The 24,773-nt window shown below is 42.5% G+C and overlaps 4 protein-coding genes across 9 annotated transcripts in view; 2 read left to right on the top strand and 2 right to left on the bottom strand.

Moving 5' to 3' along the window:
• Positions 1-3,231, bottom strand: part of LOC139532736 (cilia- and flagella-associated protein 47-like) — an 87,741-nt gene extending 84,510 nt beyond the window's left edge. Inside the window, exons 1-7 of the mRNA XM_071330701.1 lie at positions 2,897-3,231; positions 2,519-2,673; positions 2,260-2,375; positions 1,966-2,104; positions 1,608-1,833; positions 398-567; positions 154-296 (exon numbers count right to left, since the gene is read on the bottom strand). Of these exons, the coding sequence (XP_071186802.1) occupies positions 154-296; positions 398-567; positions 1,608-1,833; positions 1,966-2,104; positions 2,260-2,375; positions 2,519-2,673; positions 2,897-3,040 (1,093 nt within the window). The 5' untranslated portion in view covers positions 3,041-3,231. The remainder of the gene's footprint in view (positions 1-153; positions 297-397; positions 568-1,607; positions 1,834-1,965; positions 2,105-2,259; positions 2,376-2,518; positions 2,674-2,896) is intronic.
• LOC139532735 (large ribosomal subunit protein eL31-like) lies at positions 3,197-5,606 on the top strand. The gene is made up of 5 exons (XM_071330700.1): positions 3,197-3,328; positions 3,765-3,868; positions 4,142-4,267; positions 5,175-5,287; positions 5,536-5,606. Exons 2-5 carry the CDS (start codon positions 3,765-3,767, stop codon positions 5,565-5,567), a joined length of 375 nt encoding a protein of 124 aa, XP_071186801.1. The 5' UTR covers positions 3,197-3,328; the 3' UTR covers positions 5,568-5,606.
• Positions 5,607-7,774: 2,168 nt separating this feature from the next.
• LOC139532743 (carbohydrate sulfotransferase 10-like) lies at positions 7,775-13,032 on the top strand. 2 transcript variants are annotated; one of them, XM_071330735.1, is made up of 6 exons: positions 7,775-7,934; positions 8,462-8,604; positions 8,786-8,895; positions 9,031-9,268; positions 10,344-10,449; positions 10,800-13,032. In XM_071330735.1, exons 2-6 carry the CDS (start codon positions 8,493-8,495, stop codon positions 11,356-11,358), a joined length of 1,125 nt encoding a protein of 374 aa, XP_071186836.1. In that variant the 5' UTR covers positions 7,775-7,934; positions 8,462-8,492; the 3' UTR covers positions 11,359-13,032. The 2 variants fall into 2 exon arrangements, with proteins under 2 accessions (XP_071186836.1, XP_071186835.1); XM_071330734.1 differs by lacking the exon at positions 7,775-7,934 and adding an exon at positions 8,218-8,384.
• A 1,792-nt stretch (positions 13,033-14,824) lies between these two features.
• Positions 14,825-24,773, bottom strand: part of LOC139532741 (zinc finger CCCH domain-containing protein 13-like) — a 33,022-nt gene continuing 23,073 nt past the window's right edge. For 4 of the 5 annotated variants that reach the window (XM_071330726.1, XM_071330724.1, XM_071330727.1 and 1 more), the window contains 2 exons: positions 15,786-15,949; positions 14,825-15,585 (listed from right to left, as the gene is read on the bottom strand). In XM_071330726.1, coding sequence (XP_071186827.1) covers positions 15,355-15,585; positions 15,786-15,949 — 395 coding nt within the window. In that variant the 3' untranslated portion in view covers positions 14,825-15,354. The remainder of the gene's footprint in view (positions 15,586-15,785; positions 15,950-24,773) is intronic. The other variant, XM_071330728.1, reaches the window with a different exon arrangement.

Raw genomic sequence — 24,773 nt, 5'->3', positions numbered from 1 at the left:
ACATTTCTGTTATAGCTGTTGTACACATGTTAGTCAGTACCCCTCACCAGAGAATGGCTTCAATTGTTGTTTTTACTAATGATATAAATACATGATTAAATTGCAGCATATTGTTCCTGCTATTGGTAAGGAACAGATTGAGGCTTGCTGTACCATTGTGGGGAAGTACAGTGGAGTGCTGCTGGTGGTTGAAGCCATCTTTACTTCCCACCGTCTGAAACTTGAGGAAAAGTGAGTAGTCTTGTTTACTGGCTGCTGCTGAGGCCCCACTGGTCTTCTGCTCCTCCCTGCTCCTCCTGAAGAACAGAACAACCATTATATACTGCCTGTTATAATATCTTTATACACATTTATACCCACACATAGACACACACACACACAAAGGAGGGCTGTATACCTTCTGCTGACAGGACGGAAGCAGACCCACAGAGTGGTTTTGTCGTAGGGTCTCAGTCGTCCCTCGTTGGGCACACAGGCGATCACAGTGGAGGGATCCACAGGGGTGGTCCTGTTACGAACACTCCTCTCTATCAGCGCTGCGTCTGTACTCCTCTGGAGGTCAAAGCCCTGATGAAACACACGCACACACACACACACACACACACACAGACACAGACACACACACACACACACAGACACACACACACACACACACACACACACACACACACACACACACACACACACACACACACACACACACACACACACACACACAAACACACAAACACACAGACACACAGACACACAAACACACAGACACACACACACAGACACACATACATAGACACACACACAGACACACAAACACACACACATACACCCACACAGACACACACACAGACAGACACACAGACAGACACACACACAGACACACACACAGACAGACAGACACCCAGACCAACACACACACAGACAGACAGACACACACAGACACACACACACACACACACACACACACACACACACACACACACACACACACACACACACACACACACACACACACACACACACACACAGACACACACACAGACACACACACAGACACACACACACACACACACACACACACAGCAATACAAAAGTGTATCAGGCCTAACGATAGGGATCTAAAAACACAGTTTAGTATAGTTGCACTTCAGTGTGAAATATGTCAACAAAAATGTATTTAACATTATTTTACCAGGTACATTGACTGAGAACACATTCTCATTTACAGCAACGACCTGGGGAATAGTTACAGGGGAGAGGAGGGGGAAATGAATGAGACAATTGTAAGCTGGGGATGATTAGGTGGCCATGATGGTATGAAAACCAGGTTGGGAATGTAGCCAGGACACCGGGGTTAACACCCCTTGTACGATAAGTGCCATGGGATCTTTAGTGACCACAGAGAGTCAGGACACCCTTTTAACGTCCCATCCGAAAGACGGCACCCTACACAGGGCAATGTCCCCAATCACTGCCCTGGGGCATTTATTTAGACCAGAGGAAAGGGTGCCTCCTACTGGCCCTCCAACACCACTTCCAGCAGCATCTGGTCTCCCATCCAGGGACATGTGTGTGTTTTCTCTCTGTGTGCGTTGGTGCATGTGTGTGCGTACCACTTCTGTCCCTGAAGCATCGTCCTGCAGCACCACCATCCAGTCGCAGGCCTGTGGTCCATTGTTCACCAGAACCACCTTTTCCACCCGGGAAGTCCCAAAGAAGACGTGTCCGAAGCGGAGGCAGGACAATCTCTCCCCCTCTAGGTTCTGGAGCTCCAGGGTCTGCTCCAAAACATCAGCCCTGATCTTCAGGACCACGTCCTTACTGTTCTGCAGCTTCACCCTGGGAGAAAGGGAAGGAGGGAGGGAACTCAATAAACACACACAAAATGCACAAACAAAGAACCATAAGTAACACTAAGCAGAATAAGGTGGAGCGTTTAAGATGATGTTCAAGAGTCTCTAGTTTCCTTACCGGGCCTCCTCTCTGACCCTCGTGGGTCTGTCAGTGCAGAGTTCCACCTTCAGCCACTGGGTTGCGCCAGGCTGCAGGACGCCACTGCTGGGAGAGAGCCTGATGGCCTGGTCTCCATCATACAGCACCTGAAAAGCTCCTTCAGCAAGGCCAAGGGCATGAACAGCAATCAATTCATATAACAATAAGACAAATACCATAAATAAATCAGCTAGATTACTGCAAATGTCAACTAAAATCAATCAAAGCAAGTTTACAGATGTGGGTTCAATGGGAGAGGCAAAAGCATAACACCTGGAGCAGATCCCTGATTGGTCAATTCCACCTCTTTGCTGATCACCTGACTGTTTGCCATCACAGAGCCGAAATCAGCGAGAGATTCCATGGTGAGAGAACATACCGGGGAGAACCTGCAGGAAAGCCCAAATATAAGTAACCTTGGATGAGACCTGAAGATTGCATTAACCCACTAATGCCTAGGCACATGTCTGTTGGAACCCGAGAAAGCTATTACATGAATGAGTTCTGTTATAACAGGTATGACTCTACTTACGCTAAGAGGGGGATCTCCATGGCTTTGTCTTCCAGGACAAGGAGCAGACGGTCACAGACATCCTCATCTTTCTCAGGCCTGAACTCTAGAGTGCCACTCAGGGACAATCCAGCAGCAATGGGGGTTTCTGTGTTTGTCACCCTGAATTTAAACAGCTTGAGTGGTAGGACGGGTTGATAAAATTAAAGAAGAGAGGGGCAGGGCAGTATGAAGGGTGGAATTAAAAAAAGTGTATAATAATGTATTGCATCAATCAAAATGAGTTTATAAATTAGAATAGGACAAAAGCGCAATGAAAACTAAGCACAAGTTGCTCTGAACTTTACTAACGTATTACACACAGACAGCTGACAGGCAGCACTGCAGAAAGGATTTCACCTTTGATGTGGGTTCAAGCAGTCTCATTCTTTTCGAGGTAATTCCAGTGTTGGTCACCGTGACAGTGGTCTTGTAAACCTTCCCTGCTTTTACGTCGGTAAACTCAACAACCGGGGGATTAATTCTAACATAATTCGTTGCCATATTGTTATAGCTAAAAGTTGAGAGACTAATAGCAAAATTCGACGGCTTATCCCAGTTCAGGTTTTGGTCCTACGTTATCAATGAAATAGGCTTCCTTTTCTGCACTAGTAATGTTTCAATGTATAAAGCTAACCACATACCGATACAGTGTAGCGTTCATGGTTACCATGGCAACAAGACGTAGTAACATTGTCATAGGTACTTGTTTTCTACGGACCACATTCAGCCGGATCTATTTCCGTTAACCATCTATTTCCGGTCCTTCCTTTTCAACAGTTCTCCACCAAAGTGAGTTTGGCTGATTGATAATCCTCGTACAATCTAACTCCATCTTGCAGTATTTATGCATAAAACACATATTTTCATTGTCCAAATCCATAGTTGTGTACCTCATTGTCAATCGGATTTGAGTTTGTGATGCATTGTGCATTCATTTAGTTAACAAAAATAGTCAGAACTTTAGTTACCGTACATACCACAGGCTCCGTAACATGCTAGCTACCAGACATAACATATACTTTTGCCAGCTAACTACAGGCAGTCCAATTAATGGTTACATTTAGCCATTTTCATTAGCCATTTTTGTTTCGGTGGAGCAGGGATGTTTTCCTGTTTTGGACGTTAGTGTACCTGGCTAGCTAGCTAACGTTAGCCTAGCAATTCTGGCGTTTTACTTTGTATGGGACAATCTCTCAACTTGAACCGTCCCGGTTTGTCTTTTCAGATGGCTCCCACCAAGAAGGGAGAGAAGAAGAAGGGACGTTCAGCCATCAATGAGGTGGTAACCAGAGAATACACCATTAACATCCACAAGCGCATCCATGGAGTGTAAGTACTGTGGTGCAAATGGACAAATTTCAGGTCAATCAATGTTGGCTCAGCCTCCTCAAAACACTTGTGTCATTTGCACCTTAAGTCGTTTTTCATCAGTACCAGAGAATATGGTCTGGTGTGACATCATAAGGGAGTATTTACATCACAGAGCATGGCTGTTGACAAATCTGCTGTTCCTCTAAATTGGCAGGTGTCCCTCAAGATGTAGGCCAGTTTTTGTTAGTCCCCTGCGGCTGGTCTTGATCAGAAAGTTCCTTCTCTCTACAGGAGCTTCAAGAGGAGAGCTCCTCGCGCTCTCAAGGAGATCCGCAAGTTCGCCATGAAGGAGATGGGAACTCCTGATGTACGCATCGACACCCGCCTGAACAAGGCTGTGTGGACCAAAGGCGTCAAGTAAGGACTAATGAGACGCCTGTTTTAAGATTAATCGGGTGTATTCATTAGTGCACACTGTAGCAGAATGTTTTGCAACAAACATGGGGTTTCTATTGGACAAGTTCAGAAGTTTCTCCCCGTTTCTGCTGTTTGCTTCCATTTGGTGTCTAGTGAATACACCCCTGTTATCATATGAATCAGGTATTACTGTACTTGTGTTTCCCAAACCACATTAAGTTGGTTAAACAATCACTAAGCCCATTTGTTGAATCGGGCGCTTTCAGCGGGATTAAACATTTTGGAACATTCAGATAGAAATAGGGTATGTTGATCAAACACGCCTCTCTGACATGTAGAATAAGTAATCACATCGGCTCTGTTCATGGCATTTCTATCTGCAACGTTCAAGAACGTTTGGCAACTGAACATGGCCCAGGTGTGCTTCCTCAGGAACAATACATGTTCAAATATCAAAAACATGGAATAGCTGGGGGTGCTTGAGGAAAGGGTTTGGTAACAGCTCTTTATCTGCCCATACAACCACTTATGGTTGTTGACACAAATAGCACTACAAATTTTGTTGCACAAGCATGTTTTCATTCTGCTTAGTACTAATGTTCACTTGTGTTATGTACAAGAACGTGCCATACAGGATGAGACTAACGTTCACCTATGTTATGTACAGGAACGTGCCATACAGGATGAGACTAACGTTCACCTATGTTATGTACAGGAACGTGCCATACAGGATGCGACTAACGTTCACCTGTGTTATGTACAGGAACGTGCCATACAGGATGAGACTAACCTTCACCTGTGTTATTTACAGGAATGTGCCATACAGGATGAGACTAACATTCACCTGTGTTATTTACAGGAACGTGCCATACAGGATGAGACTAACGTTCACCTGTGTTATTTACAGGAACGTGCCATACAGGATGAGGGTACGATTGTCCAGGAAGCGCAATGAGGATGAAGACTCCCCAAACAAACTGTACACACTCGTCACGTATGTCCCTGTCACAACATACAAAGGTGAGGCGTAGTCAATACCAATTGTGCCTTCATAGGTTAACTACAGTATAATTTATTCAGACTTGTGCTGAAATGTCAACTATAGTCTCAATTACTGTATATCCCTGTTCTGTTCTTGATTTTTCTAATAGCAAATACACCAATATGAGATATTTAGTTTGATCATCTTTTCTGTCCTGGGATGAAGAAGACAGGTTTATTATTATCACGCTCTGTTGCTGAAACCTTTTTCTTTCCTTTGTCAACAGGTCTACAGACGGTCAATGTTGATGAGAATTAGATCTGTCTTCAACGCTTGTAGAATAAATGTATAAAATGACTTTTGTCTGATGTCTTTATTATACACTACAACAGGGTTCCCCAACCTGCGGCCCGCGTGCTGAATTTGGCCCACGGGTTTTATTGCCCCCCCCCCCCCAGTTTTCTGAGCAAAAATATATTTTTGTTGGGTGGAAAGTTGAACATAAGATTGTAAAAACAGCAGGAAGTCAGCTCTAAGTGATTTTAATTCCACATCTGTTCCCAAGCATCCCCACGCACAATAGAGAGATATGTGATCATATAGAAATGTAAGCAAGGTTTGAAATGATTGTTTTAGTCAAACATCTGTTTGGGCTTCTTGCAGTCAATTTGTACTCTACAAATGATTTGTAATTATGTTCCAGCCCCCCGACCAATCCCCACTCCCAAAAGGAATGGTCCTGAGGCTGAATCTAGTTGATCATCCCTGCACTACCAAGTAGATGAACTGTTCTGAATACAGGCCTACTTGAAGCATGTCTGTGACTTGCATGTCTGGATGAGGTTGGGTGCCTAAATGTAACTGTATTCATGACATTATAAATGCGCAAACACCTCACACTTCTCCCTTCCTTTTCTATTGACTCAAGCTACTGCCTTTTTCAACTTCCTCAAACACCTTATCCTCTGTGGAAGACCATTGTCCAAGCACTGCCAGAACCATGATGTATATATTTATTAGGTTCTTTGAGATTGTCATTGTGATGATTAGCACTATATATAATATATTATTAGATGTGATTGAAACCCTATCCATTGACCAGTCATCTGTGTTAGCCAATATAGTCTCTTGAGGGTTTACCCATAATTTCCAAATTCTCTTGAATCCTGATCCCAGTGTCTAGCCAGCTGGAGTTTTGCATTTTGAGTGCAAATTTCAGACACTCTTCATCTCGTCTCTGCCACCTCAGTTATATGGGCTTTTCTGATTCAACATGGGGATATTTTTTTAATGACGTGATGAGTGTCTGACATTTACACTTAATTTCTCCAGCTGGTTGCCACAGAGGGTGTTGCGGTCTGCCCTCCAGGACACCTACAGCACCCAATGTCACAGGAAGGCCATAAAGATCATCAAGGACATCAACCACCCGAGCCACAGCCTGTTCACCCCGCTATCATCCAGAAGGCGAGGTCAGTACAGGTGCATCAAAGATGGGACCGAGAGACTGAAAAACAGCTATCTCAAGGCCATCAGACTGTTAAATAGCCATCACTAGATGACCTCCACCCAGTACTCTAGCCTGATCTTAGTCACTGTCCCTAGCCGGCTACCACCCAATTACTCAATCCTGCATGGAATCATAGGTCACTTTAATAATGTTTACATACTGTTTTACTCATTTATATGTAAATACTGTATTATAGTCAATGCCACTGACATTGCTTGTCCTAATATTTATATATTTCTTAATTCCATTCAATTACTTTACATACATACTGTTTTACTCATTTATATGTAAATACTGTATTATAGTCAATGCCACTGACATTGCTTGTCCTAATATTTATATATTTCTTAATTCCATTAAATTACTTTTAGATGTGTGTGTATTGTTGTGAATTGTTAGATACTACTACACTGTTGGAGCTAAGAACACAAGCATTTCGCTACACCCGCAATAACATCTGCTAAATATGTGTATGCGACCAATACAATCTGATTTGATTTGACCTCCCTGGCACATCCAACTGGCTGTAAGGAATGATGAGCTGTTGGGGGAGGAGTTCACCTTAGCTGAGGGGGGTGTTCTTCTAAACATCCAAGCCCAGCTGCTCCCCAAGAAGACCAAGAGCAACAGCAGCAATGTCATTTATGCAAACAATGCCAATAATACCCATGATGCTGGCCATGTAACTGAGGAATTGTATGTATTTAATAAAACAATAAGTATTTCACACGGTAAGCCTTATCCTGATATGTGTATGTTGTGCAACACTGATACTTATCCCCACTGGCATCTGAATGTACAACAGGGTACACATTGTTGTCCAAACACACATGCAGCATGATATGACTGGGGCGAGTAGTCAATGTTGCATTGTGTGCCATATGAAGCCATGTATGATGGTAGCCCATAGTCTAAGCTCATTTTATATTTGCAGTGAGCATATGCACAACTTTTTGTGTAGAGTTTTTTTATTTATTTTTATACAGGAGCATACGATATCACTGGCCAATTGCATAGCTAGTTCTCGGGTAGTCTTGTCCAGTCCTATGTTGTGCGGTTTGAACGCTAGAGGGCGAAATTGGTCTGTGTTATTGCATCAACAACATGGATAACGGGACAGGTACGCGAACATCACAAGAAACGTTACTATTGCATTAGTTGCAATTACACAGCAGGTAAGACATCACATTTGGGTTTTACAATGGGAAACTAACTATCAGATCATTTTCTGATCAAGTCAAACGTACTCAGGAGCAGGCCTAGCTTGCTACACTATTCGGAATGGTCAGAATTATGGCTAGCCAGCAACAAGCTAACAGTAGCTAACGTTAACTGAAGTTAGCCAGCTAGTTGAGCTAAATTGATCTCGCCCTGGCTTTCAGTAGGGACAGTTGTTTTGACCGCGCCTATAGTTAGTTGGTGATTGGCATAAATGGTAATGTAGTTTTACAGCCTGCTGAAATGGTAGCCTATGGATGCTAAGCTAGCTAGGTAGCCTGCTAAGTAACTAGTCTCTCCTCACTGTCCCTGTGCCACTCCTCTGCCTGTGCCGGTGGAGCGCCCGCCTGAGTCCAAAGATTATGACAACTAGCTAACGTTAACTAGCCTTCAGTCCAAATAGTATGGTAAGGTTTCCCCCTTTCATCTGTGCAGAGTCTGGCGAGAAAGACTACCTGCTATTGCTAAACAGCTGTTTCTGCAGGTACCGTCGCTACTTCGATGGCCCACGGGTGATGCAAATAACGATGCGGCACCACTGGCTGCTCGTCGGGGCTTGCGGCTGGGTGTTGCTCATCCTCGTGTTTGCCCACAAGTTTATCAATTTTAACGCCAGAGCCACGGATGGTAAGTTATCAGACTGAAACCTGATTGTTTTTTTCTCATCAATACTAGCTATCTATTCCTTTCAGTAATTGTTCAGCTAGAGTTGTAGCTATAGTTACATAACAGCTATGCTGTTAGATTTAAATGTCTAGTCTATCCCCCTTGGAATTGTCTTGTGATCTCTTAGTGTTTTGTGTTTCAGACTATGGGGAGAAGACTGAGATGCAGAGTTGGACTCAACCAGGCTTTAAGACCATCAAATCACTGCCAGCTCAGAAATCAGACAGAAGAGCTCCCAAGTCATCAGACCTGGTAGGTGTTTTGTTTGTGTGTGTGCGCCCTTGAAACAGAATCATCAGTTACTTGAAATGTGTGTGTGTGTGTGTGTGTGTGTGTGTGTGTGTGTGTGTGTGTGTGTGTGTGTGTGTGTGTGTGTGTGTGTGTCAGTCCTCAGTAGGCCCCTCCTCCATGGCCAACCCAACAGACTGGAACACTGTGGAGACGAGTCGTCTGGAGCTGCTGTCAGCCGTGTGTAAGAACGACTCCCTCAGGAACCTCACTCACACCTCAATCAACAAGTTTGTCTTGGACCGCATCTTTGTGTGCGACAAACACAAGATCCTCTTCTGCCAGACCCCCAAAGTGGGCAACACTCAATGGAAGAAGGTCCTCATCGTTCTCAATGGTGAGTGAGGGAGGACTGTAGGGAGAGAGTCGGTGAGGGAGGACGGTAGGGAGAGAGTCAGTGTGGGAGGACGGCAGGGAGAGAGTCGGTGTGGGAGGACGGTAGGGAGAGAGTCAGTGTGGGAGGACGGTAGGGAGAGAGTCAGTGAGGGAGGACGGTAGGGAGAGAGTCGGTGAGGGAGGACGGTAGGGAGAGAGTCGGTGAGGGAGGACGGTAGGGAGAGAGTCGGTGAGGGAGGACGATAGGGAGAGAGTCGGTGAGGGAGGACGGTAGGGAGAGAGTCGGTGAGGGAGGACGGTAGGGAGAGAGTCGGTGAGGGAGGACGGTAGGGAGAGAGTCGGTGAGGGAGGACGGTAGGGAGAGAGTCGGTGAGGGAGGACGGTAGGGAGAGAGTCGGTGAGGGAGGACGGTAGGGAGAGAGTCGGTGAGGGAGGACGGTAGGGAGAGAGTCGGTGAGGGAGGACGGTAGGGAGAGAGTCGGTGAGGGAGGACGGTAGGGAGAGAGTCGGTGAGGGAGGACGGTAGGGAGAGAGTCGGTGAGGGAGGACGGTAGGGAGAGAGTCGGTGAGGGAGGACGGTAGGGAGAGAGTCGGTGTGGGAGGACGGTAGGGAGAGAGTCGGTGAGGGAGGACGTTAGGGAGAGAGTCGGTGAGGGAGGACGGTAGGGAGAGAGTCGGTGAGGGAGGACGGTAGGGAGAGAGTCGGTGAGGGAGGACGGTAGGGAGAGAGTCGGTGTGGGAGGACGGTAGGGAGAGAGTCGGTGTGGGAGGACGGTAGGGAGAGAGTCGGTGAGGGAGGACGGTAGGGAGAGAGTCGGTGAGGGAGGACGGTAGGGAGAGAGTCGGTGAGGGAGGACGGTAGGGAGAGAGTCGGTGAGGGAGGACGGTAGGGAGAGAGTCGGTGTGGGAGGGAGTGAGAGAGGAAGGAAGGAAGACGGTGACAGTGTCAGTGAGTGATGATGAGTAAAAGTTGACTCAAAACGTACTTATCTGTCTGTAAATTGTAGTGATGTAGTAGCCTCGATCCCAGTGAAGGACGAAAAAATAGTGTTCTTCTCTGTCCTTTTGCCCCTCAGGAGAGTTCTCCACTGTGGAGGAGATCCCAGAGAACCTGGTTCATGACCATGAGAAGAACGGACTGCCCCGCCTCTCCTCTCTGACGGAGAAAGAAATCACTAAAAGGTTAAGGCCCTGCTCCAATACTTCAGAAATGCATCCTATCGTCCTTCCTTGAAGTAATCATAGATCTGAATTAGTTAGATTGGTTAAAGTAATAAGATGGTAATGTAGGCTACCATTGCTTACACCTACCCAATCACTTGCTATCTTAAGATTAATGCACTAATTGTAAGTGGGTCTGGATAAGAATGTCTGCTAAATGACTCAAATGTTATAGAGCTGTGCTTTACGTCAAGGAAGGACGGCTAGTTTTGCTTAACACCTTTACTGACTTGTTTGGCCCTGCCCTGTGTTCCATTGTGTTGTTCTGATTCTATGGGACTCACACTGTGCTTTTTGTTTTATCTCGCCAGGTTAGCCACATACTTCAAGTTCTTCATCGTCAGAGACCCGTTCGAGCGCCTCATCTCCGCCTTCAAGGACAAGTTTGTGAAGAACCCGCGCTTCGAGCCCTGGTACAAGCACGACATCGCTCCCGCCATCATCCGCAAGTACCGTAAGAGTCACCGTGACAACGACAACAACAAGGCGACTACGGGCCTGCGCTTCGAGGACTTCATCCGTTACCTGGGCGACGAGCCCGGGCGGCGCCGCATGGACCGTCAGTTTGGGGAGCATGTTATCCACTGGGTGACGTACGCGGAACTCTGCGCCCCCTGTGACATCACGTACAGCGTCGTGGGGCACCACGAAACTCTAGAACGCGATGCCCCCTACATCCTGAAAGCTGCCGGGATAGAGCGTCTGGTATCGTACCCCACCATCCCCCCGGGGATCACCCGTTATAACCGGACCAAGGTGGAGCGCTACTTCTCAGGCATCAGCAAGCGGGACGTCAGGCGGCTTTACGGCCGGTACCAAGGAGACTTCAGCCTCTTCGGCTACCCCAGCCCGGACTTCCTGCTAAACTGAATGACGACGACACTAAAGAAAGACTGTTTTGCAACGATATTATAATAATATAATGTCTCTCTAATCTAACATGCATCTTAATCAGTGTGTGGTTTACTGAAGAGGTAGGGAGGGTGTAGCTAGCCAGCCGCCTAGCCTGGCTGCTCTAACTAGGAGCCATAGTAGAGACTAGTGATCCCCACCATCCGGGCGCAAGCAAGCAAGGGAGGGATGGAGACTACAGGTTAGTCTGATATAACATGCTGATCTGCTGTAGGATGATCGTCACTCCTCTACCTGGCTGACAGTAATTCCTGTCTCGACCTAGCAACACTTCCTGCCTCTGCCTAGCAACTGTCACCATGGGCGATGACTGTACTACATGCCTCTACTTCCTGGTAGCCGTCACCATGGTGGCCATGAATGGCATGACGACCGAGGTGATGGAGAGTTACTCACTATGGTCATGGCTAATGGCTGTATTCGCCATACGACCAATGAATTAAGTGCCACATTTTAATGTTATTTAACAAAGCTTTTTGTATTATAATAATTACTTTATTTAAACCAGAGATTACTGTTACATACTGTGCTAAATTGTACCACCCTCTGCACTACGTCCACACAAAGCAGGTCTGCTGCTGGTACTGCATTATGGACTAACACTGAAGTGGGTCTGGGAGACAGTAGCCTGGTTAAACCAGACTGAATGCTGAGCACACCATTGAAACGTAGCAGAATCCGTTTGAAAGCGAGGTTATAGAGATGGTAGTGAAACACTAACCGGTTAACAATATCAGAGCCCCAGCTCTCTTCCCTCCAGTCTAACCGCTCATACAGAGTAGAGCAACTCCATCTAGCTTCAAGACTCGGGCACCTATATAAATGGTGTGATTCTGTGACCTCAAAGGGTTGACAAGCGCTGAGTGGGAGGAGTCAGTGTCTGCAATGCCTGTGTTCAGGTGACAGGGGGAAGGTTCACTGTGGCGTAACTCCTGCTGATTGGCTGAAGCTACTACAGTGGATAATACTATGCCTGTATTATGTCATGGGGTGTACAGTCCCTGGGTCTTACCTCATGTTCCCATCCAGTACAGTAGACAGACAGATATATAGATGGCCTTCAGGGTTAATCCAGTTAAATTCAGCCCAGACACATAATATGGGATCATGGCAATATGGATTGGAGGCATACAGCCAACCCTCTTCTATACCCATACTTATGTCAAAGAAGGTGGATGAACGAAGATGTCTTACTCAGGCTGTTTACGTTCTACTTAAGCGGTGGCTCTCCCGTAGACACCATTGCGATAGCAGCTGTGTCTGGTCTACTTAGTTCCTTGACTGTATATAAACCATAAAGTGAGGGAGTGGGATGCCTCGCTTCCTCTGTCTGTTTGCCACCTGTAAGGGCAGTACATTAGACTACATTGGCACTGTACCTGGGAGAAGGAAAAAATGGTTTCATTTTCTCATCCTCAGAACTGTTATTTCACAATTGAATTCCATGAATTGTCTTATTCTTCATCCTAAACACGACACCGTCCAATGGCGTCCATGAAGAAGTGAGTGACAGTTTCCTGTTGACCTTTTTTAATCAACCAATGTTTGGTATGGTCAGTCACATGGTATTGACAGAGCTAGGTGGACAGGCGATGGTTACTGAGTAATAAAGGTTTCATGTAAAATATAAAACTGGTCTTTTGCACTCTTCTCTGTACCACAACACATGTATGTATGTATTTTGTCTTTACATGTGAGGTCAGTTAAACCCTGCAGTAGACCTGATATTCTCATTCTAGCAGTAGACCCACCACCACAATTCATTCAATTACACCTAGGGCTGGGCCATATGGGCAAAATATTACAGCACGGTATTTTCTTTTTTAATTTTATGTTTTTGAATAATAAAAGTTGTATATGTTCTGTATGAGTAGTGTGTGATCCTAGGGTGCCAACACATAGATACTACGTGATTTCAAAATGGGTCTTTCTGCATTCTGATTGTTTTATACTGTTCAATTCAACTTCAACCCCCCAAAAAGTCATCGTTTTCTGCATTTGAGATCATTTCTACACTGCCACGTAGGGCTACACGATATGGGCAAGCAATCTGGGCCTTCCTTTTAAGCAAATGTTGCAATTTGACTTGCATTTAGAGCATAACACTTAACTAACTGTTGGAATCATGGAAATAGAATGTCTATTCTAGTTATATAATAGTGGGCACTTTTAATACAGTGTTTGACATGACAACGAATGAAAATGCCAGGGAGGAGTTATTGTGACAGTGTCGGAACTAAAGTGTTGATGATAGGTGTTTCCTAGGGGGCCCTTTAATCTTTGGCTACATTGAATGTTCTCTCTTAGCTACATGAAGTAGCTAACATATTCTTGCTTTGCGTTTACCTCGAATTTAGAAAATACTGTTGCACAAACATGCTGAATTATGTCTACACCATCACTGGTATTATCAGGTTGAAAAGCTAATTACGCTTGCTCTTTCTAGTACATTTATTAGCTAGCGATTAGCATTAGCGGCTAACAAGATTTATGAACAGCTAATAGTGTCATTATAGAATGCTAGTAGATTTATATTAAGACGCAAAGTGACAACTGCATCGTTGTCATCAACATTGTTGCATGTGCTGCATAGACCATGCAGCCTGAACGCAACTGTCTCGTGGTCGAGGAACAACAAATGCGCTCCTTGAGTGACAGGACCTGGAGCCAGGGCTAGGTCTGTGTGGAAAGCCGCATGGGGGAGAGATGACTCAAGTAGTGAACTATAAAAATGGACATTACACACTGCGTATCACATTTAACAAACCAAACATTCAAATACCGTTATAGAAGGTAAAATAAAAACCCAAACCAGTCCATGCATCTATACCGGTATATCGCCCAGCCCTAATTAGTTCTACCACCAGAATTCATTCAATTAGACCTACCACCACAATTCATGTAATCTTTCAACCTGCAAACAGAATACATTAAGACAATTCAACACTGCTACAGAGAGTCATCATAGTTTAAGAGTCAAATCCATCTTCTGATGGGAATATGTTCAGGCCAGCCAGAGTCCTGTCGGTAAGTGTCTAGACTGGAGTGTTGTTATGGCACAGCAGTCTGAGTGTTGGCTGAGTTTAACCCAGAGGTCCTAGTAAAGTAGGCCATTGCCAAAGTTTCGAGTGACCTCAAGTGAAATGTATTCATGTCGGGGTGGAGTAGCCTAGGCAGTACAGTAAACATTCATACAAGTCACTCAGAGATTTGAGTGCGTTTGGCCAGTGTGCATCCCAAATTACACCCTATACAGCGCACTACTTTTGACCCGAGCCCTATGGGCCAGGTCAGAAGAAGTGCACTACATAGGGAATAGGGTGCCATCGGGGATGTAGTCAATGTCTCTTGAACAATACACAAATGACATCAAGCAGCACATGGCACTAAGACTGAACTCCATACAAAACAAGGATAAGAGCCATTACAAATGAACAACTAACCACTTTAATGCAGTCTTCAAAACCAATGCACAACAAAAGAAACAAAAACATATAGCAACTTCATTATGAAAGGGAGACGTAATCACCCCCCTGACAACAAATATCCAATCGCACAAAAACAACTGTGTTATTCGGGAAAATGCATGTCTTTCCTGTAGCATTTTCATTTCTAGTTCAAGGTACAGTACATTGTACAAGGCCTCTATCAATCCCTCCATAGGCTAGTATCTCCAATAGTCTCTATGGTAGAAGCAGTACAGTACTTGCGGATCAGATCAGTCTTCCATAATGACAGCACTGCTGACTGACAAGAGTTTCAGCGTTTTGTTAGATTTTTCCATGTGATTAAAAAGGCTATAGCAGGGGGGCGGGGTTTAGCGTTAGGGGGCGGGGTTTAGAGTTAGGGGGCAGGGACTCAGAGCAGGCTTAGTAGTCAGAGCTGATTCAATTTCTGATCATAGGTCAGTTTCATCATGCAGCGTTTGTTTTTACTCATAAGCCCTGCACGCTCTCAGGAGACACACATCTCGGGGGGCTGTGGTGTACCGGGCTTGGCTACCGGTGAAGCTGCCGGTACCAGCCCCGGTGGCCCCTTGTCGGCCTTCTCTGGGCCTGCTGGGGGCCCCAACGGGGGCTGGTTGCTTCTGGCGGCGGCTACAGTCTTCTTGAAGAGACGCATGCTGAGTTGGAAGAGCTCGCTGTCCACCACAGGAACACTGGGGTACATCTGCTTGGTCAGGCCCTGGAGAGAAAGAGAGTTGGCTTACTATACAGCGATAGGCATCTATCAAAGTATTGCTCCATCTATTATAATATACTATCTACATAATCCCAGTCTATTCCTCCATATATCCTACAGTACAGGGCCATCTTAGTCAATAGGTATATGGTCTAGAATAGTCTATGGTTCTGGGTACAAGTACATTTTCTTGGAGCACTCACCTTTTGGTTCTTGAGGAGCTGCCGTCTGATGGCCATGTCCCTACGGGCACAGAGGGCCTTACAGCAGGGGCCCAGGTTCCTCAGCAGACCTGCCCTCTCCACCTTCCTGTTCAGAGCGGCCTTGTTCAGAGCACCCAGGTCGTGCTCAAACAGCTTGTCAGCATCTGGAGGAATGGACGGAGAGCTGGGTTAGACTCACTGGATGTTTCCAGTGATGAATGGAAGCAACATAAAAAAGATGTTTCTATTGCCGCTGCTTAGTGCTTTATCATATGCTAACATCACACTGACTGCTTTATCATATACTAACATCACACTGACTGCTTAGTGCTTTATCATATACTAACACCACACTGACTGCTTAGTGCTTTATCATATACTAACATCACACTGACTGCTTAGTGCTTTATCATATACTAACATCACACTGACTGCTTAGTGCTTTATCATATACTAGCATCACACTGACAGCTTAGTGCTTTATCATATACTAACACCACACTGACTGCTTAGTGCTTTATCATATACTAACACCACACTGACTGCTTAGTGCTTTATCATATACTAACACCACACTGACTGCTTAGTGCTTTATCATATACTAACACCACACTGACTGCTTAGTGCTTTATCATATACTAACATCACACTGACTGCTTAGTGCTTTATCATATACTAACATCACACTGACTGCTTAGTGCTTTATCATATACTAGCATCACACTGACAGCTTAGTGCTTTATCATATACTAACACCACACTGACTGCTTAGTGCTTTATCATATACTAACACCACACTGACTGCTTAGTGCTTTATCATATACTAACACCACACTGACTGCTTAGTGCTTTATCATATACTAACACCACACTGACTGCTTAGTGCTTTATCATATACTAACATCACACTGACTGCTTAGTGCTTTATCATATACTAGCATCACACTGACTGCTTAGTGCTTTATCATATACTAGCATCACACTGACTGCTTAGTGCTTTATCATATACTAGCATCACACTGACTGCTTAGTGCTTTATCATATACTAACATCACACTGACTGCTTAGTGCTTTATCATATACTAACATCACACTGACTGCTTAGTGCTTTATCATATACTAGCATCACACTGACTGCTTAGTGCTTTATCATATGCTAACATCACACTGACTGCTTTATCATATACTAACATCACACTGACTGCTTAGTGCTTTATCATATACTAACATCACACTGACTGCTTTATCATATACTAGCATCACACTGACTGCTTAGTGCTTTATCATATACTAGCATCACACTGACTGCTTAGTGCTTTATCATATGCTAACATCACACTGACTGCTTTATCATATACTAGCATCACACTGACTGCTTAGTGCTTTATCATATGCTAACATCACACTGACTGCTTTATCATATACTAGCATCACACTGACTGCTTAGTGCTTTATCATATACTAACATCACACTGACTGCTTAGTGCTTTATCATATACTAGCATCACACTGACTGCTTAGTGCTTTATCATATACTAACATCACACTGACTGCTTAGTGCTTTATCATATACTAACATCACACTGACTGCTTAGTGCTTTATCATATACTAACACCACACTGACAGCTTAGTGCTTTATCATATACTAGCATCACACTGACTGCTTAGTGCTTTATCATATACTAACACCACACTGACTGCTTAATCATATACTAACATCACACTGACTGCTTAGTGCTTTATCATATACTAACACCACACTGACTGCTTAGTGCTTTATCATATACTAACATCACACTGACTGCTTAGTGCTTTATCATATACTAGCATCACACTGACTGCTTAGTGCTTTATCATATACTAGCATCACACTGACTGCTTAGTGCTTTATCATATACTAGCATCACACTGACTGCTTAGTGCTTTATCATATACTAACACCACACTGACTGCTTAGTGCTTTATCATATGCTAGCATCACACTGACTGCTTAGTGCTTTATCATATACTAACATCACACTGACTGCTTAGTACTTTATCATATGTTAACACCACACTGACTGCTTAGTGCTTTATCATATACTAACATCACACTGACTGCTTAGTGCTTTATCATATGTTAACACCACACTGACTGCTTAGTGCTTTATCATATACTAACACCACACTGACAGCTTAGTGCTTTATCATATACTAACACCACACTGACTGCTTAGTGCTTTATCATATACTAACATCACACTGACTGCTTAGTGCTTTATCATATACTAACACCACACTGACTGCTTAGTGCTTTATCATATACTAACACCACACTGACTGCTTAGTGCTTTATCATATACTAACATCACACTGACTGCTTAGTGCTTTATCATATACTAACATCACACTGACTGCTTAGTGCTTTATCATATACTAACATCACACTGACTGCTTAGTGCTTTATCATATGTTAACACCACACTGACTGCTTAGTGCTTTATCATATACTAACACCACACTGACTGCTTAGTACTTTATCATATACTAACATCACACTGACTGCTTAGTGCTTTATCATATACTAACATCACACTGACTGCTTAGTGCTTTATCATATACTAACACCACACTGACTGCTTTATCATATACTAACACCACACTGACTGCTTAGTGCTTTATCATATACTAGCATCACACTGACTGCTTAGTGCTTTATCATATACTAACACCACACTGACTGCTTAGTGCTTTATCATATGTTAACACCACACTGACTGCTTAGTGCTTTATCATATACTAACATCACACTGACAGCTTAGTGCTTTATCATATACTAGCATCACACTGACTGCTTAGTGCTTTATCATATACTAACACCACACTGACTGCTTATTGCTTTATCATATACTAACATCACACTGACTGCTTAGTGCTTTATCATATACTAACACCACACTGACTGCTTAGTACTTTATCATATACTAACATCACACTGACTGCTTAGTGCTTTATCATATACTAACACCACACTGACTGCTTAGTGCTTTATCATATACTAACATCACACTGACTGCTTAGTGCTTTATCATATACTAACATCACACTGACTGCTTAGTGCTTTATCATATACTAACACCACACTGACAGCTTAGTGCTTTATCATATACTAACACCACACTGACTGCTTAGTGCTTTATCATATACTAACATCACACTGACTGCTTAGTGCTTTATCATATACTAGCATCACACTGACTGCTTAGTGCTTTATCATATACTAGCATCACACTGACTGCTTAGTGCTTTATCATATACTAGCATCACACTGACTGCTTAGTGCTTTATCATATACTAACATCACACTGACTGCTTAGTGCTTTATCATATACTAACATCACACTGACTGCTTAGTGCTTTATCATATACTAGCATCACACTGACTGCTTAGTGCTTTATCATATGCTAACATCACACTGACTGCTTTATCATATACTAACATCACACTGACTGCTTAGTGCTTTATCATATACTAACACCACACTGACTGCTTAGTGCTTTATCATATACTAACATCACACTGACTGCTTAGTGCTTTATCATATACTAACATCACACTGACTGCTTAGTGCTTTATCATATACTAGCATCACACTGACAGCTTAGTGCTTTATCATATACTAACACCACACTGACTGCTTAGTGCTTTATCATATACTAACACCACACTGACTGCTTAGTGCTTTATCATATACTAACACCACACTGACTGCTTAGTGCTTTATCATATACTAACACCACACTGACTGCTTAGTGCTTTATCATATACTAACATCACACTGACTGCTTAGTGCTTTATCATATACTAACATCACACTGACTGCTTAGTGCTTTATCATATACTAGCATCACACTGACAGCTTAGTGCTTTATCATATACTAACACCACACTGACTGCTTAGTGCTTTATCATATACTAACACCACACTGACTGCTTAGTGCTTTATCATATACTAACACCACACTGACTGCTTAGTGCTTTATCATATACTAACACCACACTGACTGCTTAGTGCTTTATCATATACTAACATCACACTGACTGCTTAGTGCTTTATCATATACTAGCATCACACTGACTGCTTAGTGCTTTATCATATACTAGCATCACACTGACTGCTTAGTGCTTTATCATATACTAGCATCACACTGACTGCTTAGTGCTTTATCATATACTAGCATCACACTGACTGCTTAGTGCTTTATCATATACTAGCATCACACTGACTGCTTAGTGCTTTATCATATACTAACATCACACTGACTGCTTAGTGCTTTATCATATACTAACATCACACTGACTGCTTAGTGCTTTATCATATACTAACACCACACTGACAGCTTAGTGCTTTATCATATACTAGCATCACACTGACTGCTTAGTGCTTTATCAAATACTAACACCACACTGACTGCTTAATCATATACTAACATCACACTGACTGCTTAGTGCTTTATCATATACTAACACCACACTGACTGCTTAGTGCTTTATGATATACTAACATCACACTGACTGCTTAGTGCTTTATCATATACTAGCATCACACTGACTGCTTAGTGCTTTATCATATACTAGCATCACACTGACTGCTTAGTGCTTTATCATATACTAGCATCACACTGACTGCTTAGTGCTTTATCATATACTAACACCACACTGACTGCTTAGTGCTTTATCATATGCTAGCATCACACTGACTGCTTAGTGCTTTATCATATACTAACATCACACTGACTGCTTAGTGCTGTATCATATACTAGCATCACACTGACTGCTTAGTGCTGTATCATATACTAACATCACACTGACTGCTTAGTGCTTTATCATATACTAACATCACACTGACTGCTTAGTGCTTTATCATATACTAGCATCACACTGACTGCTTAGTGCTTTATCATATACTAACATCACACTGACTGCTTAGTGCTTTATCATATACTAACATCACACTGACTGCTTAGTGCTTTATCATATACTAGCATCACACTGACTGCTTAGTGCTTTATCATATACTAACATCACACTGACTGCTTAGTGCTTTATCATATACTAGCATCACACTGACTGCTTAGTGCTTTATCATATACTAACATCACACTGACTGCTTAGTGCTTTATCATATACTAACATCACACTGACTGCTTAGTGCTTTATCATATACTAACACCACACTGACAGCTTAGTGCTTTATCATATACTAGCATCACACTGACTGCTTAGTGCTTTATCATATACTAACATCACACTGACTGCTTAGTGCTTTATCATATACTAACATCACACTGACTGCTTAGTGCTTTATCATATACTAACACCACACTGACTGCTTAGTGCTTTATCATATACTAACATCACACTGACTGCTTAGTGCTTTATCATATACTAGCATCACACTGACTGCTTAGTGCTTTATCATATACTAGCATCACACTGACTGCTTAGTGCTTTATCATATACTAGCATCACACTGACTGCTTAGTGCTTTATCATATACTAACACCACACTGACTGCTTAGTGCTTTATCATATGCTAGCATCACACTGACTGCTTAGTGCTTTATCATATACTAACATCACACTGACAGCTTAGTACTTTATCATATACTAACACCACACTGACTGCTTAGTGCTTTATCATATACTAACACCACACTGACTGCTTAGTGCTTTATCATATACTAACATCACACTGACTGCTTAGTGCTTTATCATATACTAACATCACACTGACTGCTTAGTGCTTTATCATATACTAACACCACACTGACTGCTTAGTGCTTTATCATATACTAACACCACACTGACTGCTTAGTGCTTTATCATATACTAACACCACACTGACTGCTTAGTGCTTTATCATATACTAACACCACACTGACTGCTTAGTGCTTTATCATATACTAACACCACACTGACTGCTTAGTGCTTTATCATATACTAACATCACACTGACTGCTTAGTGCTTTATCATATACTAGCATCACACTGACTGCTTAGTGCTTTATCATATACTAGCATCACACTGACTGCTTAGTGCTTTATCATATACTAGCATCACACTGACTGCTTAGTGCTTTATCATATACTAACATCACACTGACTGCTTAGTGCTTTATCATATACTAACATCACACTGACTGCTTAGTGCTTTATCATATACTAACATCACACTGACTGCTTAGTGCTTTATCATATACTAACATCACACTGACTGCTTAGTGCTTTATCATATACTAACATCACACTGACTGCTTAGTGCTTTATCATATACTAACACCACACTGACTGCTTAGTGCTTTATCATATACTAACATCACACTGACTGCTTAGTGCTTTATCATATACTAACATCACACTGACTGCTTAGTGCTTTATCATATACTAACATCACACTGACTGCTTAGTGCTTTATCATATGTTAACACCACACTGACTGCTTAGTACTTTATCATATACTAACATCACACTGACTGCTTAGTGCTTTATCATATACTAGCATCACACTGACTGCTTAGTGCTTTATCATATACTAACACCACACTGACTGCTTAGTGCTTTATCATATACTAACATCACACTGACTGCTTAGTACTTTATCATATACTAACACCACACTGACTGCTTAGTGCTTTATCATATGCTAGCATCACACTGACTGCTTAGTGCTTTATCATATACTAACATCACACTGACTGCTTAGTGCTTTATCATATACTAACACCACACTGACTGCTTAGTGCTTTATCATATACTAGCATCACACTGACAGCTTAGTGCTTTATCATATACTAACACCACACTGACTGCTTAGTGCTTTATCATATACTAACATCACACTGACTGCTTAGTGCTTTATCATATACTAGCATCACACTGACTGCTTAGTGCTTTATCATATACTAGCATCACACTGACTGCTTAGTGCTTTATCATATACTAGCATCACACTGACAGCTTAGTGCTTTATCATATACTAACATCACACTGACTGCTTAGTGCTTTATCATATACTAGCATCACACTGACTGCTTAGTGCTTTATCATATACTAGCATCACACTGACAGCTTAGTGCTTTATCATATACTAGCATCACACTGACAGCTTAGTGCTTTATCATATACTAACATCACACTGACTGCTTAGTGCTTTATCATATACTAACACCACACTGACTGCTTAGTGCTTTATCATATACTAACACCACACTGACTGCTTAGTGCTTTATCATATACTAACATCACACTGACTGCTTAGTGCTTTATCATATACTAGCATCACACTGACTGCTTAGTGCTTTATCATATACTAGCATCACACTGACTGCTTAGTGCTTTATCATATACTAGCATCACACTGACTGCTTAGTGCTTTATCATATACTAACACCACACTGACTGCTTAGTGCTTTATCATATACTAACATCACACTGACTGCTTAGTGCTGTATCATATACTAACATCACACTGACTGCTTAGTGCTTTATCATATACTAGCATCACACTGACTGCTTAGTGCTGTATCATATACTAACATCACACTGACTGCTTAGTGCTTTATCATATACTAACATCACACTGACTGCTTAGTGCTTTATCATATACTAGCATCACACTGACTGCTTAGTGCTTTATCATATACTAACATCACACTGACTGCTTAGTGCTTTATCATATACTAACATCACACTGACTGCTTAGTGCTTTATCATATACTAGCATCACACTGACTGCTTAGTGCTTTATCATATACTAACATCACACTGACTGCTTAGTGCTTTATCATATACTAGCATCACACTGACTGCTTAGTGCTTTATCATATACTAACATCACACTGACTGCTTAGTGCTTTATCATATACTAACATCACACTGACTGCTTAGTGCTTTATCATATACTAACACCACACTGACAGCTTAGTGCTTTATCATATACTAGCATCACACTGACTGCTTAGTGCTTTATCATATACTAACACCACACTGACTGCTTAATCATATACTAACATCACACTGACTGCTTAGTACTTTATCATATACTAACACCACACTGACTGCTTAGTGCTTTATCATATACTAACATCACACTGACTGCTTAGTGCTTTATCATATACTAGCATCACACTGACTGCTTAGTGCTTTATCATATACTAACATCACACTGACTGCTTAGTGCTTTATCATATACTAGCATCACACTGACTGCTTAGTGCTTTATCATATACTAACATCACACTGACTGCTTAGTGCTTTATCATATGCTAACACCACACTGACTGCTTAGTGCTTTATCATATACTAACACCACACTGACTGCTTAGTGCTTTATCATATACTAACATCACACTGACTGCTTAGTGCTTTATCATATACTAACATCACACTGACTGCTTAGTGCTTTATCATATACTAACACCACACTGACTGCTTTATCATATACTAACACCACACTGACTGCTTAGTGCTTTATCATATACTAGCATCACACTGACTGCTTAGTGCTTTATCATATACTAACACCACACTGACTGCTTAGTGCTTTATCATATACTAACACCACACTGACTGCTTAGTGCTTTATCATATACTAACATCACACTGACTGCTTAGTGCTTTATCATATACTAACACCACACTGACTGCTTAGTGCTTTATCATATACTAACATCACACTGACTGCTTAGTGCTTTATCATATACTAACACCACACTGACTGCTTAGTACTTTATCATATACTAACATCACACTGACTGCTTAGTGCTTTATCATATACTAACACCACACTGACTGCTTAGTGCTTTATCATATACTAACATCACACTGACTGCTTAGTGCTTTATCATATACTAACATCACACTGACTGCTTAGTGCTTTATCATATACTAACACCACACTGACAGCTTAGTGCTTTATCATATACTAACACCACACTGACTGCTT

Source organism: Salvelinus alpinus, chromosome 10 (genome assembly GCF_045679555.1).
Source record: "Salvelinus alpinus chromosome 10, SLU_Salpinus.1, whole genome shotgun sequence".
NCBI lineage: Eukaryota > Metazoa > Chordata > Actinopteri > Salmoniformes > Salmonidae > Salvelinus > Salvelinus alpinus.
Note: the sequence above shows the minus strand (reverse complement) of the source record. Positions and strands in the feature narration are given on the sequence as shown.

Excerpts from the sequence above, each read along its gene's own strand:
- LOC139532743 (XM_071330735.1), top strand. The coding sequence starts at position 8,493 with ATGCAAATAACGATGCGGCACCACTGGCTGCTCGTCGGGGCTTGCGGC. Across the intron at positions 8,605-8,785 it reads TAACGCCAGAGCCACGGATG|ACTATGGGGAGAAGACTGAG; the intron begins GTAAGTTATCAG and ends TTTGTGTTTCAG. Across the intron at positions 9,269-10,343 it reads GGTCCTCATCGTTCTCAATG|GAGAGTTCTCCACTGTGGAG; the intron begins GTGAGTGAGGGA and ends TTTGCCCCTCAG.
- LOC139532735 (XM_071330700.1), top strand. The coding sequence starts at position 3,765 with ATGGCTCCCACCAAGAAGGGAGAGAAGAAGAAGGGACGTTCAGCCATC. Across the intron at positions 3,869-4,141 it reads CACAAGCGCATCCATGGAGT|GAGCTTCAAGAGGAGAGCTC; the intron begins GTAAGTACTGTG and ends TTCTCTCTACAG. Across the intron at positions 4,268-5,174 it reads GTGTGGACCAAAGGCGTCAA|GAACGTGCCATACAGGATGA; the intron begins GTAAGGACTAAT and ends TGTTATTTACAG.